The following is a 16,785-nucleotide window of genomic DNA, read 5'->3' on the forward strand; positions in this document are numbered from 1 at the left end:
GTCCCTGGTTATTGGCGGGGTTCCGTTCTGAGGGTGTGATGATAACCGAAAATTGGTGATTTTCGGGACTTTTTCAGTGATTTTTGGGGCTTATCGGTGCTGAAAAGTGCAGATTTTCAGTTATTGGCGCCTCTGTTAGGTATGTATCGGTACCAATACCCAATTATCGGCGCCGATAAGCGGAAATTGGCGATTTTCGGTGCTGAAAATCGCCAGTTTTCATTGTTAGACAAGCACCGTAAAACCGGATCGCCGTTAACTGGGGACTGCCTGTATGGGATCTTTATTTTTAATCAACTACGACCAGTAAGCAAAAATTACAGTATTTGCACAATGATGCAGGTACTCCTAGAAAAGTAGGTAAGGAATCATATGCAAATATGCCCATTCATTGTGCATTGTGTTAAATTTTTTTTTTTTTTTGCCCTTTTACAAAAAAGTTTATAGAGAGATGGGGAGAGAGAGAAAGCCCAACTATGACTGCAACCAAGTGGATCCAGATTAATGTGCATTATCAAAAGTGGTCTATGCGTCATCCGTCATCTTAATTTTATTATTTGTACAGTATTTTCTTTAGTTTGAGTATACAGATTGTATTATTTACGAGAGAGATCATAGCTTGTAAGGGTTTCAGGCATCATGGAAAACACATCTGTCAAAAGCACAGTAGTGTTTACATACTTCAACCACATTTAGTATTATGCATTCCTGTCGTCAGTTCCTAGTTGTATTGCAGGGTTTTTTTTAGCAGCAGATGACACTGTCAGACCCATTTTCTGCATTTCAATTCCAGTATGAAGGTTAGAATTTTTCACCATGTTTTTTTCACTGGATTCTGTTTCCCATTTAAATTTCCATTTGTTTGAAATTATGAAATTACACTTAATTTGCCTATGTGTAGGAATAAATTAGTTATATTATTGTGTCCTGTGGTGTCTAACGTTCTTCCACACGTCCTCTCAGCCAGTCATTATGAAGTCTTAGGCGTTGCAATAAGCAGACCTAGTCATGCTTGGCCTGATCCATTCTCATTATGTCCAAACCATTTCTCATTTGTTATTTTTCACCTTCACTGTGGCCATGATCTTTGCCTTCAAAATCCTTTCCATATTTATTGTCAATGTCAGTATATTTTTATACTGATTGTGGCTTGGTAGTAATGTCTTATTTAGTGGTTTACTTATCTTTGTTATAAGTAGTGCATATTTTGTTAATATTATATTGATGTCAGTTACCTCAAACTACATGATTTATTATGCATTGGAATTATGATTATTTTTAGCATCAGTTTTTATATTGATTATTTTTGGCATCAGTTTTTATATTTGATTAGTTCATGTTATCTTGTGATGGAATTATGTAGTGTTTGATTTTAGGATCGAGTTAGCAATTCTAGCCCTCTTAATCCCATGAGTCTGAGAGACCTTAGTGGAAAGTCCACATAGCTTATATAAAAGACAAATATAAAAATGCATTAAATTTGGTATAGAAAGTGTATCACACAAATTAGGGAGCTAACAGACCAGCCTTGACATTGCTCTACAAAGAACTCATATCTGTCCTAGACTATGCTTCAAATACAACTTGAAAAGTTTGGATCCAATTCATAATGAGGGACTCAAAATATGCTCTGAGGATTGTAAATCTTACCCAAACTCTTCTGTCCAAATTGAAAGTGTTGAACCACCTTTAATGCAAAAAAATATGAGCAAGTGACTCACTAACAAAAACTTTTTGATCAGAGAGAGATCTTTGTTTACAATCATTCACAATCTTTCTCAGTGAGTAGACTGTTTGAGTCAACAAATATAAAATATCCTCTCCACTAACAGATTTACTGTACTTCTTCCTTGGGCTGAGCATGAGATACAAACTTGTACATATTTGAAGTATATCTAAATTTGGAAAGAGAAACCCACACGATTCTTGTGTATAACTTGTTTACTGGTAAATATTTACATATTACTTTGATCTCGAGCACTTTCAGGTCCTAACTGTGACCCTTTTTCAAGAGATGAGGTAGTCAGGCTGGTTCAAGGCCCAGCAATCTTCTGGAACTACTTCTGCCTGTGCTGTCATTTATATGATGGTTGTCCTGGTTTCCATTCTCTTGAGAGTTGTTAATCTCCTCCTGTCGGTTTGATATCCTGATCTGATGGTCAGTGGTATTAATCCTTGTGGTATGTGAGTAGTCACCATCAGTCTGTTGGGCAGGAGACCTAACCTCCAGGTCAGAAGGGTTGATCTTAGCTTCTTTTAATATTAAAGATCGGCTTATGGGATCTTCTGAGGTAAATCCTTTGTTTCCTTCTATCACTTTAATCTGTCTGATGAGTGCCCCTTCCACTACCCTCCTATGACTGATGTTATTGCTTTTGTATATAAGCCTACTGTTTTTAAAATCCATCCTATGGTCCTTTTCCCAACAATGCCTTGCTATAGCACTCCCCTGTGAGTTGAGTTGTACTGCCCTCCTGTGTTCTTGGATTCTAGTCCTTATTCCCCTATCTGTTTCTCCCACATATTTGTCTCCACAATTGTTGCAATTAATTATGTATACTCCCCCTACATCATCTGCATTACTATCTTCTCCTTCCAATTTATTTTTACATACTTTGTTTTTTACGGTGTTGTCAAAGGTATACACAAATTTATATTTAATTTCTTTCATTTTTTATGTAATTTGTTTCATTTTAGGCATATAAGGGAGGGGAAACTATTTTCTTGTTTTCTGTATTCCATGTACTCTCTGCAGAGAGTACAATTGTGGAGACAAATATGTGGGTGAAACAGGTAGGGGAATAAGGACTAGAATCCAAGAACGCAGGAGGGCAGTACAACTCAACTCACAGGGGAGTGCCATAGCTAGGCATTGTTGGGAAAAGGACCATAGGATGGATTTTAAAAACAGTAGGCTTATATACAAAAGCAATAACATCAGTCATAGGAGGGTAGTGGAAGGGGCACTCATCAGACAGATTATAGTGATAGAAGGAAACAAAGGATTTACTCTCAGAAGATCCCATATGCCGATCTTTAATATTAAAAGAAGCTAAGATCAACCCTTCTGACCTGGAGGTTAGGTCTCCTGCCCAACAGACTGATGGTGACTACTCACATACCACAAGGATTAATACCACTGACCATCAGATCAGGATATCAAACCGACAGGAGGAGATTAACAACTCTCAAGAGAATGGAAACCAGGACAACCATCATATAAATGACAGCACAGGCAGAAGTTCCAGAAGATTGCTGGGCCTTGAACCAGCCTGACTACCTCATCTCTTGAAAAAGGGTCACAGTTAGGACCTGGAAGTGCTCGAGATCAAAGTAATATGTAAATATTTACCAGTAAACAAGTTATACACAAGAATCATGTGGGTTTCTCTTTCCATCTTCAGAAGAAAACTGAAAGCAGTTTTTGTTTGGTATATCTAAATTATTACGTAAACTGCAGACCATCATGAACAACATTCAGTAGAACATATAAGTTGTAAAGGTTCATATTATTCAGCATGCACCGTGGAATTTGCAGCCATATCGCTCAAAAAAACATATCAGTTTTCCTTGCCAAGCAATGCATCTGCTTTCACAGCAGTATTAGCCATTCAAGTGATTAAAGGTATACCATGGCAGAAATATATAATTTTTAGCAGCTCAAGAAACCCCTTAAAATTATAATCCAAAAATTATGTGTTTTGCACAAAAAAATAAATGTTCACTTCTCAAATAAAATGGTAAAAATATTGAAAAATTTGGATTCTTGCCCATGAAGTTGTTTAAGAGAAAGAAAAAGCTGATAAAGCAGCAAAAGCTCTAACTACTAAGACAAGATCATGCATAGATATTCCCTTTAATGATTATATAACATCTTTAAAGGCCATTATAATAAAAAAATGGCAGAATATGTAGAATAATGAATGTTTTAACAAATGAAAACAGATCAAGCCCAGTGTTGGGACATGGAGTTTATCTTATCAAAATGAGTGACACTCACAAGGAATTTTAACTTGTCTTAGATTGGTCACTCTTGTTTAACCCATGGATATGTTTGATGAGTAGTCCACATGATTCAGTCTCAGTATGTACAGATTGTAGAGTAACGCTAGCAGTTAAACTATTTTTTTGCAAATATAATCGACAAGAAATGTCAAGTTTTGGAAACAAGTCAGTTAAGTGTTGTCAGAATCCCCAGTGTTAACCCAATTATAAGTTTTTAAAGAAATGTAATAAATCTTTCTGCTAAGCACTGAGAGAATTAAATTAGCTCAGTGATTTGGTTAAATTAGTTAATAATAATAATAATAATAATAATAATAATAATAATAATAATAATAAAAACTGTTTTAACAGAGAGATTATATGAAATACAAAACTGGGCAAGTATTTATAGCAAGAAGGCTGGGTTGTCTTGGTTTGTTGAATTTTCTTTGGTCTGTTACCACAGTGGAGGGTCTTCATTGTAAAGCCTGAAGGCATTTGGACCCTCTTGGCTGTATTGATCAAGGGGGTTGGGGGGTTTCTGCTGGTGTAAAAGTAATGATATGCTCAGTGCAAGGTTTTTCGTAAGTCATGAGGAAGAAAGAAAGATTTGTGAACACTCCCGCACTGGAGTGAACCATTGCATCGGTGAGATCAGTGGGGAATACACCAGCAGAAACCCCTCAACCTTCCCAGTCAGTACAACCAAGGTGGTCTGAACTCCTGTGGGCTTTGTAATGGAGAGACACCGAATAGCAGCAACAGACCAATGAAGTCAACCCACCAAGACATTATTTCAGCCTTTCTGCTATGAATACTTTCCCAAATTTGTATTTCATTCATTCTCTGTTGATGACTGCCTGTGTGCATGTCAAAATGTAAGTGTAAAATAATCAACAAAAGCAGAATATCTTTCCATGCCCTTTGGAAATTTGTTAATCTTCTATCAGCAGATGAGAAGAATATAAGAAGATGGATAGTGAAGGCTCCCTACAAGCTAAATGCTATTGAAACAGCAATTGTTTTAAATAGCACTTCCCTAAAAGAGGGACTCCTTCCAAATAATGATGGTAATAATAATAATATTGAAAATAATGGCACACAACCTTATATTGTGCCTTATCTACTTGGCTTATAAGTTTCTTTATTTCAGATTATAAAGCAGCTGTCTGAAGTTCATTTATTATCCCGATGTTTTGGGGGGTCATGCTACCATTTACAAAGGGTGAAGGGCTCCAAGGGTACATACATGAAAATAGGTTTACAAAGAAGGGGGAGAAATTTTTGATTGAATGGTGATAGCTAGGGAGCTTTCGTATTGGCTGCAAGTCTGGCTGAGCGACAGAAGCACAGATTGGCTGGCAGTGGGGTCTCTGCTCGCCGCCTGAGAAGGGCAGGTGTTATGCTATCTCGGGTGCACTTCGTTGTTCTCGTGACATCAGGATAATAAATGAACCTCGGACAGCTGCTTTATAATTTACATGCTGAATTGAAGAAACTTAGATGCCAAGGAGATAAGGTGCAGTATAAGCTCAATGGCATAGATTGCCACTCTTTTCAATGAAGTTTGCCTCAAAGAGGGTGTTCTTCCAAAATAATAGTAATAAAGTTAGTCCCCGGTTATCGGTGATCCGGTTTTACAGCACTTGTACGGTTATGACAATAACTGGATTTTCAGTGCCAATATATGCCGATCCCAGGTTATCAGCGCTGATCCCCGGTTATGGTCCCTGCTTATCGGCACCAATAACTGTTGATCGGCGCTATTATCACCAATTTTCGGTTGTCACGCTGTTGGGAACGGAACCCCCGCTGATAACCAGGGACTGCCTGTAATAATAATAATAATAATAATAATAATAATAATAATACAGGCAGTCCCCGGTTTACGACTGGTTCCATTCCGACACTGTGTTGTAACCTGAATTATTGTCGAAAATCGTATGAAAACCTTACAATTAATCTTTTGGATGTCTTGCAAAGTAACGTAAACTGCATTTTTATTGAGTTTTTCATAAAAAAAAACTCCAAATTTTGACCATTCTGCCCCTTTTGGAGCCATATTTCTTCCGTTGGATCAGCATCGTCGGCATCGTAAACCCGGAACGTGTTGTAACCCGGGAAATAATTTTTTTGATGAATATATTTGAAGAGCATCGTAAGCTTGGAACTTTGTAAGCTGAGCCCATCGTAACCTTGGGACTGCTTGTAATAATAATAATAATAATAATAATAATAATAATAACAATAATAACAATAACAGAAGCTGTGAGTCTTCTGACAGTTGTTTCATTGTGCAGTGGTGAGGTGTTCCTCTTGTTATGCTTTTAAAACCTTTTTATGCTGGCCTTTTGCCTAAATTTTTATTCCTTCCAAACAAGTGTTGAAGCATAGCATTCTCAGTCAGATGTAGGTGCAGTTTATGATTTATTTTTAATAAATATAATCATGGAGGAGAAAAAGTTTATGGAAATTCAGGATTCTTTAGTACTTTTGTTGAAAAATTCTGTAGTCTCTGTGCTCTTCAGGCCTAAAAATCCATAGTACCCACTCGTCAAATCCAGCCATCTGTTCCTTGAAGTTGCTGATTTTAAATGACTAACAGATTTGATTTTCTTTGTTAACGAGGTTGCCTTGTATACAAATTATTTTTTTGTTTTTGTTTTATTTTGCAGACTGAACTGGAAGAAGCTGAAGAGTATCAGGCTGCCAAAACTGCTGTTGAAGAGAGTGAATCCCATATCACTGCTTAAAAGTTATTTCACATTTTCACCTGTCACAAGGAGACCTATACAGTGCACGTTTTGAAATTTGTGTTTTTGAGAGTATACAGTTTTGCACGGAAATAAGGTGTAGAGTCTGATATCCCAAAATGTGACATGATTATATGCTTGTGGTTTTTGTGTGAATGTGAAATTTGAAATATTAATTTTTAATTAAATAATTTTGGCATATGCAGTGCTTTGGAACAGCTAAATGCTGTTGTGATTTTTAGATGCCTTATAATATGGACATTATATTTACATTTGACGTCTTCAATTGACTTTAACATACATGGTCACAAAAGATTTTTAGCTTAATACTAACAAATTACCACTATTGTTATGGTGTTTCAGTTTGGTATCAAAAGTGGTTTATTGTGATTTACATACTGTAATTAGATCAGTTGGTCTACAGAATTTGGAAGCGTATGCTATAAAACTAAAAACTGTTTTTATAGACATTTTTTTTGGGAGTAAAGTGCCCAGGACCTTTTATTTTTCCATTATGGATAAAGGTCAGTACCATCACATGTCTGAAGGCTTTAGGGCAAGAGTGGAATTTCCTCCTCAGGTGCGTACACCACTTCCACCACCACCACCACTACCACTGCTATCCAATGCGTTGCATCAGCAAGGACACATTCCATATGATTCTTCACAATGTCATGCTCCTCCACTCCCTCCCCCTCCTTTTCCACCTCCTTTAGTGCCCAATACATTCCAAAACAAGAGAACTACAGATGCTACAACAAGCCAGTCAACTACGCCATCCAGTTCATTTCGAGGTCCTAGCTATCCTGCACCAGACTTCACTCGACCACCTCCATCCTTTTGCTCTTATGAAAAAAAGAGACAGGGAATGAGCCATGGGGTTCAACAGGGTGTGAATGTTGTAGTTACCCATCAAGATTATGGATGTCATAGCATGATAACTCATCAGAGTTATGGGTTCTCAACTGCTTCTTTACCCTCAGGGGTTGCGTCTAATCAGCTGACACACAATGTTCCAGGTGATGATGGTAGGAATACCGTGAATTCCAGTTGTTCTCAGCATTCTTCTAGGATCGTCAGCACTTGTGAGGAAGCTAGCAGCTTTGAAAAGCAGGATGATCAGGTGTGGCTAAGAAATTTTGAGCAGCAAGTTTTAGAAAGAAATGGAGAACAAAATGAGTGTGGTACTTCAAAAAAGAAGCCAATAAAGGTGATTTTCTTTTTATTTTTAGTAGCAATGTAGATTTATTAAATATCTTATTTTCAGTTTATTTTTAATATCATGTGCCTCTCTGACAAAGGTTTGTTCTTAATGCACCAAATCTGAAATCAACTTAGCAAGCATTTTATACTGTTATGTGTGATAATTATGTGATAAATCATTCCTGCTTATTCAGATGCTTTAAGTATAGGTAGTTTGCTTATTGAATTGATTTATAAAAACAATAAAGATTACAAAAAGCTTTCTGAATATTGATATTTCCAGATACACAGTTTTAATGCAAGTAGGAATGTGTATCTCTCTCTCTCTCTCTCTCTCTCTCTCTCTCTCTCTCTCTCTCTCTCTCTCTCTTTATCATGTCTGGCAGTATCAAAGTTAACACTGAATCCAGGAAACAAACCAGTTAGACTGCTTCTTACCCATATTCAGAGCGTATGCTTAGAAAAATAGCAAAATTCTATTTCCATTTTGGTTGATATCAAGAATTGATATTTACAGTAATTAATTCATCATTTAGCCAAACTATCTGTAGCACAGTGGGTGTGCTGAAGTATCCTGAGATATGTCTTTTCTGGCCATTGTTATTATTTGAACTAAAAGACCTCTGCTAATTTTGTTCTTTGAATTGGTCATACTTATTTAACCTGCAAATACTGAACAAACTGCCCACAGGACCAAGTCCCTGTATGTTCATGTTCAAGCACTCTGCTGGCCGCGAGTTCGAATCTCCGACCAGCCAGTGAAGAGTAAGAGGAATTTATTTCTGGTGATAGAAATTCATTTCTCGCTATAATGTGGTTCGGATTCCACAATAAGCTGTAGGTCACGTTGCTAGGTAACCAATTGGTTCTTAGCCATTTAAAATAAATCATCCTTCAGGCCAGCCCTAGGAGAGATATTAATCAGCTCAGTGGTCTGGTTAAACTAAGATATACCTAACTTTTTTCAACTAGCAACAAATGTTAAGGTTTGGAAATAAATTATTTAGGAGGGTTTTGTCAGAATCTTTAGAAATTTCAATTTATCTTTTAGATAGTGGTTCGTGGTGGCAGGTCTTTGTTTCCTAACATTAGCAGTTGTGACTTGGACCCTTGACTGATGGTCTCTTGTTTGTCAATTTTTCATTAGTTGTGTTTTAATAGAAAACTTTTGATATCACAAATGATCCCTTGTCCTCTTTTCCTGCTGATAGTGACCAGATTTGTTGAACAGCAATATCAGTATGCAGGTAAATGTGCCACACTGTCAAACTTCTCAGTTCCAGAGGACTTTTACTCTCCACACAGTTTGACTATGGAACAGTCTGCCTGAGGATGGTGTTTAGTTAGAACTTCAGAAGTTCAAGTGAAGATGCAATGTGTTACTATGCTAAAAGAATTTAGTTTGTATGTTTGTAATTCTCTTCTTTTTGTATTCCCTATTATCGTATGTAATTTCTTTCAAATGAGCATCATATTGTTTGGTGGCTTAAGTTTCAAGTCGGTGGCCATTGTAGGCTTGTTCCATATGAATAGGGTTTATTTGAGTAATAATAATTAATAATAATAATAATAATAATTAGTAATAATAATTCACTAATTTTTAAGTCTTAAAGAATTGCTAGATAAAGTTGAAATTGTTTTCTAAAGACAAACCCTTGGGCCAATTCTATGATTAAGTATTTTACTATGTGGCCTGCATAAATTACATATTATTTATTGCCCTGCCCATTTTGCATATTTACATGTACTGCCATTTAAATAAAACAGTGTGACAATTTTTTGCTTGCGTGGGAAAATTTTTTTTAGAAATTTAAATTGTACAGTGTATGGAGTGTATGGGAAAGTAACCTCGTTCATATTTAAAGAAGCAGTTAAGTTCACTGGGGTAACAATTTACTGCTGGTAAACAAGGAAGGAGTAATAGGATGTACTAGGTCCATGTATGGAAAAGCTTTTGGCTTTTGCATTGTAATTTTTTGCTGCAGATTTAAAAAATTGCTGCCTGGGACTTGCACCTGCATTTTCATGTTGTGTGAGGAGGAATTGTGCATGTCATGTATGTTGGGATTGGTCTGTTTGTAAGGGTATGTATGTCTACCTGAATCACCAAATATTTGATAGTGACAGTTTACTTCTGAGTCTTAATAGGATGAGAGATAGCAATATTTGAATACTTGTAATACGTATTAGACTATTGATGAAACTCATTTTGTTCTTCTGTGTGAGAATATAGCTTTTTTTTTTTAGTGGTAAGGCTAGAAATATTATATGCTGAGTAATGTAGAATTTATAGAATAGAGAATCAGATATGGATCCATCACAGTATATGAGCAGGGGTTGATTTCATATGCATGTTATATTTAGTAAAAAATCTGTATCAGAATGTCATGCAGTTACTGATAACACCCCTTGTGGTAGAAGTGCTGCTCCATAGTAAAGTGTGCTATATATAACCATATGCAATCCTATGGTGGTGTTGGTAATTAAAGGCAGGTTTATTCAACTATGGAATGTGGAACTCCATTCATTTTAGACATATTTCCTGAAGCATTTCAAGAAAATTTGTTCTAGGGCCTTGAACATTTATGTATTTTGCTTTGCTTTTGAGTTTCAGGGTCAAGGTTTAATTCAATATTATATAAATTAGAAGCAAGAAAGTATTTTGATATAGAATGATGAAATCTTTCAAGATTAGATCAGCATAGAAAAATAGAATGATAAATAGAAGTAAAACAATGTTTTTACAATAAATTTTTATACAAACCTTATAATCGTAAGTAGCCTTGTTCGTATGAAGTGAACTCAGTTGTACCAACTAGAGATTTGGAAGAAGGAACTCTGCTGTCCACATACCAACTACTCCATCAGGCTGCTAGTAGGCATTACCCATTGTTCTGTACAATCCTTTTTTTTGAAATGTGAGGTGGAAGGGAGGAGGGCAATGAAAATTATGTTAATGGGGTGATATAAAAATTATGGTGTTGTAAATACGTCAGTTTTTTATTATAAACCCGATCATAAATTGCCTGATTCACAATTTAGAAGGTAGTATGAAGCAAATGACCATTTGAAGAAGGAAGTTCAGATCCCTCAAGACAGACATTGTGATTTTCAGTCACCCTCAAATTTACTGGTGCTTCCATAAGTACAGGTAATTGAATTTTGCTGGAAGAAACAACCTAGGAAAGATACGCTCATCAAGCACATGAGGTGTGAAGGCTGTACTCCAGGAAGCGCAGACCTTTGTTTTCCTGATTATGAGGATAAAGTCCTGAGGAGGGTGAGGTTGAATGACCCAACTCCCAACTGAAAGTGCTTGGCCATGCTTTAGCAATATGTTCCACTGAAAAAATGTCAAGGGTTATTGTGTGTAGTATATAAGTAAAATTTAGCAAAACCATTCTGGCAGTACCAAGTTAGACCTAAAGCTAGGGGAGAGGAGAGGGCTCAGACTTCATTGGCCTTGATCCTGAACAGCTGAGAAACATCTATGCAAATTGGCAAATTGTGCACTATTGCCAATAAATAAAATTGTTAGAAAGTGTAATGATTCTGCCAATTTGTTTGTAGTACCAGAAGAAGGAGAGATTGAAAAGTTTTTGGATGAGTTAGGATTTAAGGGCTTTACTCGACTATTAGATTGAGTTTTGGCTACAAACTTTTGGGTTAACAAGAAGACCAGTGGTTAGAATTAGATGCTTCACCTGAAAGGTCGTCGAGCTTGCTGTCACACTTAGTGGAGGCTAGGGTAATCAGGAACAGTCGTTACCGAGGTGTTGTAAAGATGCTTGTAAAGGGCCCGGGTGAAGCTGTTCAGCATTGTCAAGTCCGAACATAAAAGTTTAACAGATGTTCAAGGAATGGACCTACTAAGGAGTAGAGGCTTTGAATCAAGGAGAGCCCCATTCATTGCACCAAACCACAAATCTAGTTCTTTTTACTTGGTAGAAGGTAGTGATAAAGGATCTGGCAACCTCCCAAATGCCACACTCTTCAAAAATGTGCTCAGTAATCACCATCCATGAAGATATAGCAACTCTGGGTGACTGTAAAATTGATACAGGTGGGCCTTCTTCTGTAGGCACCTCCAAGTGGGAAAACACCTGCAGTAGACCACCACAAACTTCAGAAGGTCCAGGAACTATTCCTGCCTTGGTTAAAAAGGAGTTAATGAGTGTTAACCAGGTGTTTGCTGATGTGTAGAACTTTAGTAAGAACTGTTCAGTAATCCAAACAGTGGAAATGCATAGATGAGTCCTTTCTTCCCAGGGCTTGAGCTTGGCATCTACTCCACAAGCTCTTTGGTTTGGCTGTGTAGAATGGAGTACAGCAGTGACTGTCCTTTGGTCAGTGACATTGCATCTGCTAAGACATTGGGAACTTCCATTATGAACTGAAGCGTGATGGGGACGTTGTACCACTCTATCCAAGCAGAGTTCTCTGCAGTTTTGGTTCCTCGTGTAAGCTATGGTGGAGGTATTATTGGTTATGATTGCCTGGTGCAATGACCCAACAGGACCAATTTGTTTACTTGAGATTCTGACAGGTGGGCACATGCATCTTGTGGCTTCGGTATGGGTAAACAACAGTAATTAGGGATTATGTGACACCAGTGGTGCTCACTTAAGTAGATTCTGCAAGTACCACTACCAGCAAAGATTGAGAGAACTGATGGATGACGACATCAACGCTGCCTTCCAGCATGAGGCAGATTGTAGGTAGTGAGAGTGAATGTGGAACTACTGTGGAGAATTAACTTCTCCCTGGATACCGTGTGCCCAAGTAACACCTGTTAAGGCTTGATTGCAAACTTAAATAAACTCAGTGATGGGCTCGTGGAGGCACTAAAGTATGTCCTTCAACGGAGACTGATTCTGTGACAGTGTCGCAACAGTGAATCTCATGACTTGTGGTGGCACAGGGACAAGACAGGTCAGGCAGAAGGAGCATGGTCAGCTGGTCTCAAGACACCTTTGATGGCATGTGAGACTGAGGGTATTCTGCATAGCATCAGATTCGGTCACTTTTTGGACATATCAGTGTAGTTGTACTGAAATCACTGTTGTCACTGTTCATCTAATTTCTCCTTCATATGTTTCCACCATCTTGGTCTATGTGAGGATGCTTGGAGGGCCTCGGGAGAGCAGGACATTCATATGTTGAATTTCAAGGATAATCCATGTGAGCAGGTGTTTTGTTGGTCAGGTTGTTGTGTACAAGCCCTAAGACAGCCTATAGTTGGGGGTTCTCTTTGCCTTCTTCTTGTGCCCTCAGGGCATCATTAGTTGGGGTAATGGAGTCATTGCAACCAACTGTTGAAGATTAACAGGTGACACTATAATTTTCTGTCACCTCATTGCCTTTGGAGGTGAACATTCAACCCTTTCGAAGATTTACATCTAAATGGACAGGGAAACAATAGCAGTTCAATTTGAAGAGATTATGAAATAGAAAACATAGAAGAGAAAGTTTGGAAGGTCAAAAAAGGGTAGACTCATAAAAAGATTCTCTTAAGCTGATCAGAAAGAGTCCATATCTCATTTTATCTCTGTAGGGGGTTAGTGTTGTGGGTGCACCTCATGTGATGTACTGTAGGCATTACTAAAGGTTGTATGCAGCATCTTTTCAGCCCCAGCTGCATCCACTCAAACCTTTTACTATAAATTTTGTCACCTTTCATCCATCTTGCTGTCCAACCACTTAAACTCCCTCTTGTCACTGTCGTAAGCTCTGAATGGCTGAAAGTGCCTAAATACCTGGCTTTGTAGCTAAATTTTCATAAATGCTGAATGCTCGCAGTGTTTATCATGTGTATGCCCCTTACTGAGCTGTGGATACAACTTACTGTGTTCCTTTATGATAAATGTTATACATTTTAAAATGAAAGCAAGTCTTCTGAAGAAACTTGCAACCCACTGTAGAGTCTACAGGTGCCATCAAGAGATGGCACTTGTCAAGAACTTGCCTCTGCTGATTTGGGCAGGAGCTGGAGCAAAAGGACAAGGCCAAAAAGGGTGGGAAACTTGTCAAGGAATGGCAAGTGGTAACCAAAGTGGAAAACTTCTAAAACCCATAGCTCCATGCCAATGCATTCCCAGGTCCTCTAAAACTTTTGAAGGTGGCCCAAGCCTTGAAAAAAAAAAGTTAAGTATAGTTTAGTTTTACCAGACCACTGAGCTGATTAACAGCTCTCCTAGGGCTGGCCCAAAGGATTAGACTTATTTTATGTGGCTAAGAACCAATTGGTTAATTAGCAACGGGACCTACAGCTTATTGTGGAATCCGAACCACATTATAGCGAGAAATGAATTTCTATCACCAGAAATAAATTCCTGTAACTCTTCATCAGCCGGCTGGGGGAATTGAACTCTGGCCCATCGATTGACAGTCCGAAGCTCAACCGACTCAGCCAAAGAAGGGCTTAAAGGGAAATATGAGAACTGTTAATGATATGGTGTAGAGGATCTTAGGTGCTGGTAGTATGAGGGAGTCCTCTGTAGGTAAGACGGCTTGATGTGGATATATAACTGACGCACCCAAGTTAATGATCGAAACCGTGGTTGCAGTGGAATTGAGTGTCCCCTAACTCTCAGGTTAGATTTTTCAGGAAGATACCAGAAACCATGGGATTTGAGACTTATAAGGGAGAAAACTCTCCCATGGAAAGAAAAGTGGAGAGGTCTGCAAAGCAGCATCTCTCTTTATTGTCATAATGTTTATTAATATGCAGTACTGTAATGCACATCTCTTGAATGTTCAACACTGAAGTGTAAAGTAGGGGAAGGACAATCCAGTTATCGTAAGCAATAACCTAGTTTAACAATGAATTAGTGGCATCAAACACCCACTCCCATTAATTCTAAAGGGCCAAACTTTCTCTGCAGAAGTCTGCCAAGAGCAACCTTGAACTGAATAACATCATTTTCTGAGTCAGTGATCAGAAAGAGAAGAGTCATTTTCAGAGCTCATGGGTTGGTTGTAACCTTTGCTAAACCTGTGACTCATCATGCAAAAGAGAACCTCTGTAGTCAGTAGAAGCTTGAAAGTCTTGGAGCTCAATACCTTGACATCAACTTTATGTATATAGATGCAGTTGAGAAGTTGGAAATTTTCCACAAATGAAGTGTCGTCCTGAAGTACTTTCAAATCCTCCATGGTTTTCTCATTTGAGTGGTTTATTAGCAATATGTTTTCATTGGCTTCCATGCAGTTTCCAGGAGAACCTGGTGAATGGGAGCAGGAAAACAGCCTAGTGACTCGGGGATTAAGGGAATAAGTAGAAACTGCACTCATGGAAGAGAGACTGTTCACTTAAAAAGGTGACATAAGAGGAAACATTTGGGCACTTAAATGACTTAGGGGCACAACCAGCAAGGACAGAAATGGTGGATGCCAAGGGCCATGAGCAGAAAGGAGAGAAATGGTGGATGCCAGAGGAGCACTTGATATATGATGAGAAGAGGTTGATGGGTGACTGGACATAAAGGATGCTACCTTGATGTGAGGTATTGTCATGTCCAGTTGATCATTCAGAACCACTTCTAGAATCTTGATGAACTTGACGAATGATGATTGTTGGCTTGGGAATTGAAGAATGCTCTTGAGGTAGAGACAAAGAAGCTTTGAAGCACACCATGAGGATATTCAAGAGTAAGGGACAGTCTCAAAGGAGCAAGCAATGGGGAAGGCCAACTTGGAAAAGGAATATACTGCAGGTAACAAGTAACCTCCTGAGATTGACTGGGAGAACATTAGGAGAGGGATACAACATGGGGAAAGAAATTCCTCAGGCATGGAGATCCTAGAATTTGAGAGTGGAGGAAACTTACATTGCTTATAGTGATCATCCTTGACACAAGGAGGAGCCATAATGGAGGAGAAAGTCTCAACAGTTGACTTTGAAGCTTTGCAGCCAATAGAAGCCCAGTCAAATGCATTGCCAATGGCAGGTGTTCCATGTTTAGGGCTTGTTGCTGGCTGGGTGTATTAATACCACTAACTCAAGGACCAGCCATTACACACACACACATGAGATAAGGTGACCATTGTTTGCCTTTGCATGAATGGCACTGCAAATGAGGACCTTTATCCAAGGACTACAGAAATGTACAACAGGACTTCATCCATACTAGCACCAGTACTCTGAATATGATTCATACAGTAATTCCTTGGCAGCAAATCCAAGGAGAATGTATAAAAATTACTATTATAATGAAAAAAATAAAACGTGAATCACTTAACACTGTACCATCCAATATAAAAAAATCTGGACATCAAACCCGAGACAGAACAGAGAACTGAAGGCATCCATTACTGTGACAGCTGAAGGGCAAAACATTTACTGAATCAAGAAAAGCAGACCAATTTTAGCGAAAAGATGCTCTAAGGTAGAAGTACATTATGGAGGTGATGCACAGGTTGCCAGCTGAAAGATATAAAGAAGTACATAACTCTTGAAACACTGGGAATCGCATTAGAGTGAACAAAAGAGACTAATTGGAATTGGTTAGGAATCACTAGGGTGAATAAAAGTGAACAAAAATAATGAGTCAAAGAAAATGATTAACTATTGTCTTGGAAGCCTGGCAGCATGTCCACATGCTGCTGAGATGCTCAGAAGGTGTTTGATGGCACCTTGATTTTGTACAACAGGGTCTGTTCCACATGGAAAAGGTCATCAGTGAGTAATGGTCTTGTAACAACAAAGCAACATTAACAGTTGATGAAAGTACATTTTCAAGACCTTGTAAAATTAACGTAGAAGTCCAAAATAGGTTTAACATATGAAGCCTATATGCCTTGTGAGACATAAGGAACCCTCCAGGACTACCACATTAGCATAGGA

At 38.2% G+C, this 16,785-nt stretch overlaps 2 protein-coding genes across 6 annotated transcripts in view; both read left to right on the forward strand.

The window, feature by feature from the left end:
• Positions 1 to 8,200, forward strand: part of Tbca (Tubulin binding cofactor A) — a 258,271-nt gene extending 250,071 nt beyond the window's left edge. For all 4 annotated transcript variants that reach the window (XM_067105212.1, XM_067105209.1, XM_067105210.1 and 1 more), the window contains exon 4: positions 6,660 to 8,200. In XM_067105212.1, coding sequence (XP_066961313.1) covers positions 6,660 to 6,737 — 78 coding nt within the window. In that variant the 3' untranslated portion in view covers positions 6,738 to 8,200. The remainder of the gene's footprint in view (positions 1 to 6,659) is intronic.
• The window catches only part of LOC136839322 (programmed cell death protein 7-like), a 59,877-nt gene continuing 50,343 nt past the window's right edge, over positions 7,252 to 16,785 (forward strand). For both annotated transcript variants that reach the window (XM_067105202.1, XM_067105208.1), the window contains exon 1: positions 7,252 to 7,947. In XM_067105202.1, coding sequence (XP_066961303.1) covers positions 7,252 to 7,947 — 696 coding nt within the window. The remainder of the gene's footprint in view (positions 7,948 to 16,785) is intronic.

The sequence above is a fragment of the Macrobrachium rosenbergii genome, chromosome 6 (assembly GCF_040412425.1).
Source record: "Macrobrachium rosenbergii isolate ZJJX-2024 chromosome 6, ASM4041242v1, whole genome shotgun sequence".
Taxonomy (NCBI): domain Eukaryota; kingdom Metazoa; phylum Arthropoda; class Malacostraca; order Decapoda; family Palaemonidae; genus Macrobrachium; species Macrobrachium rosenbergii.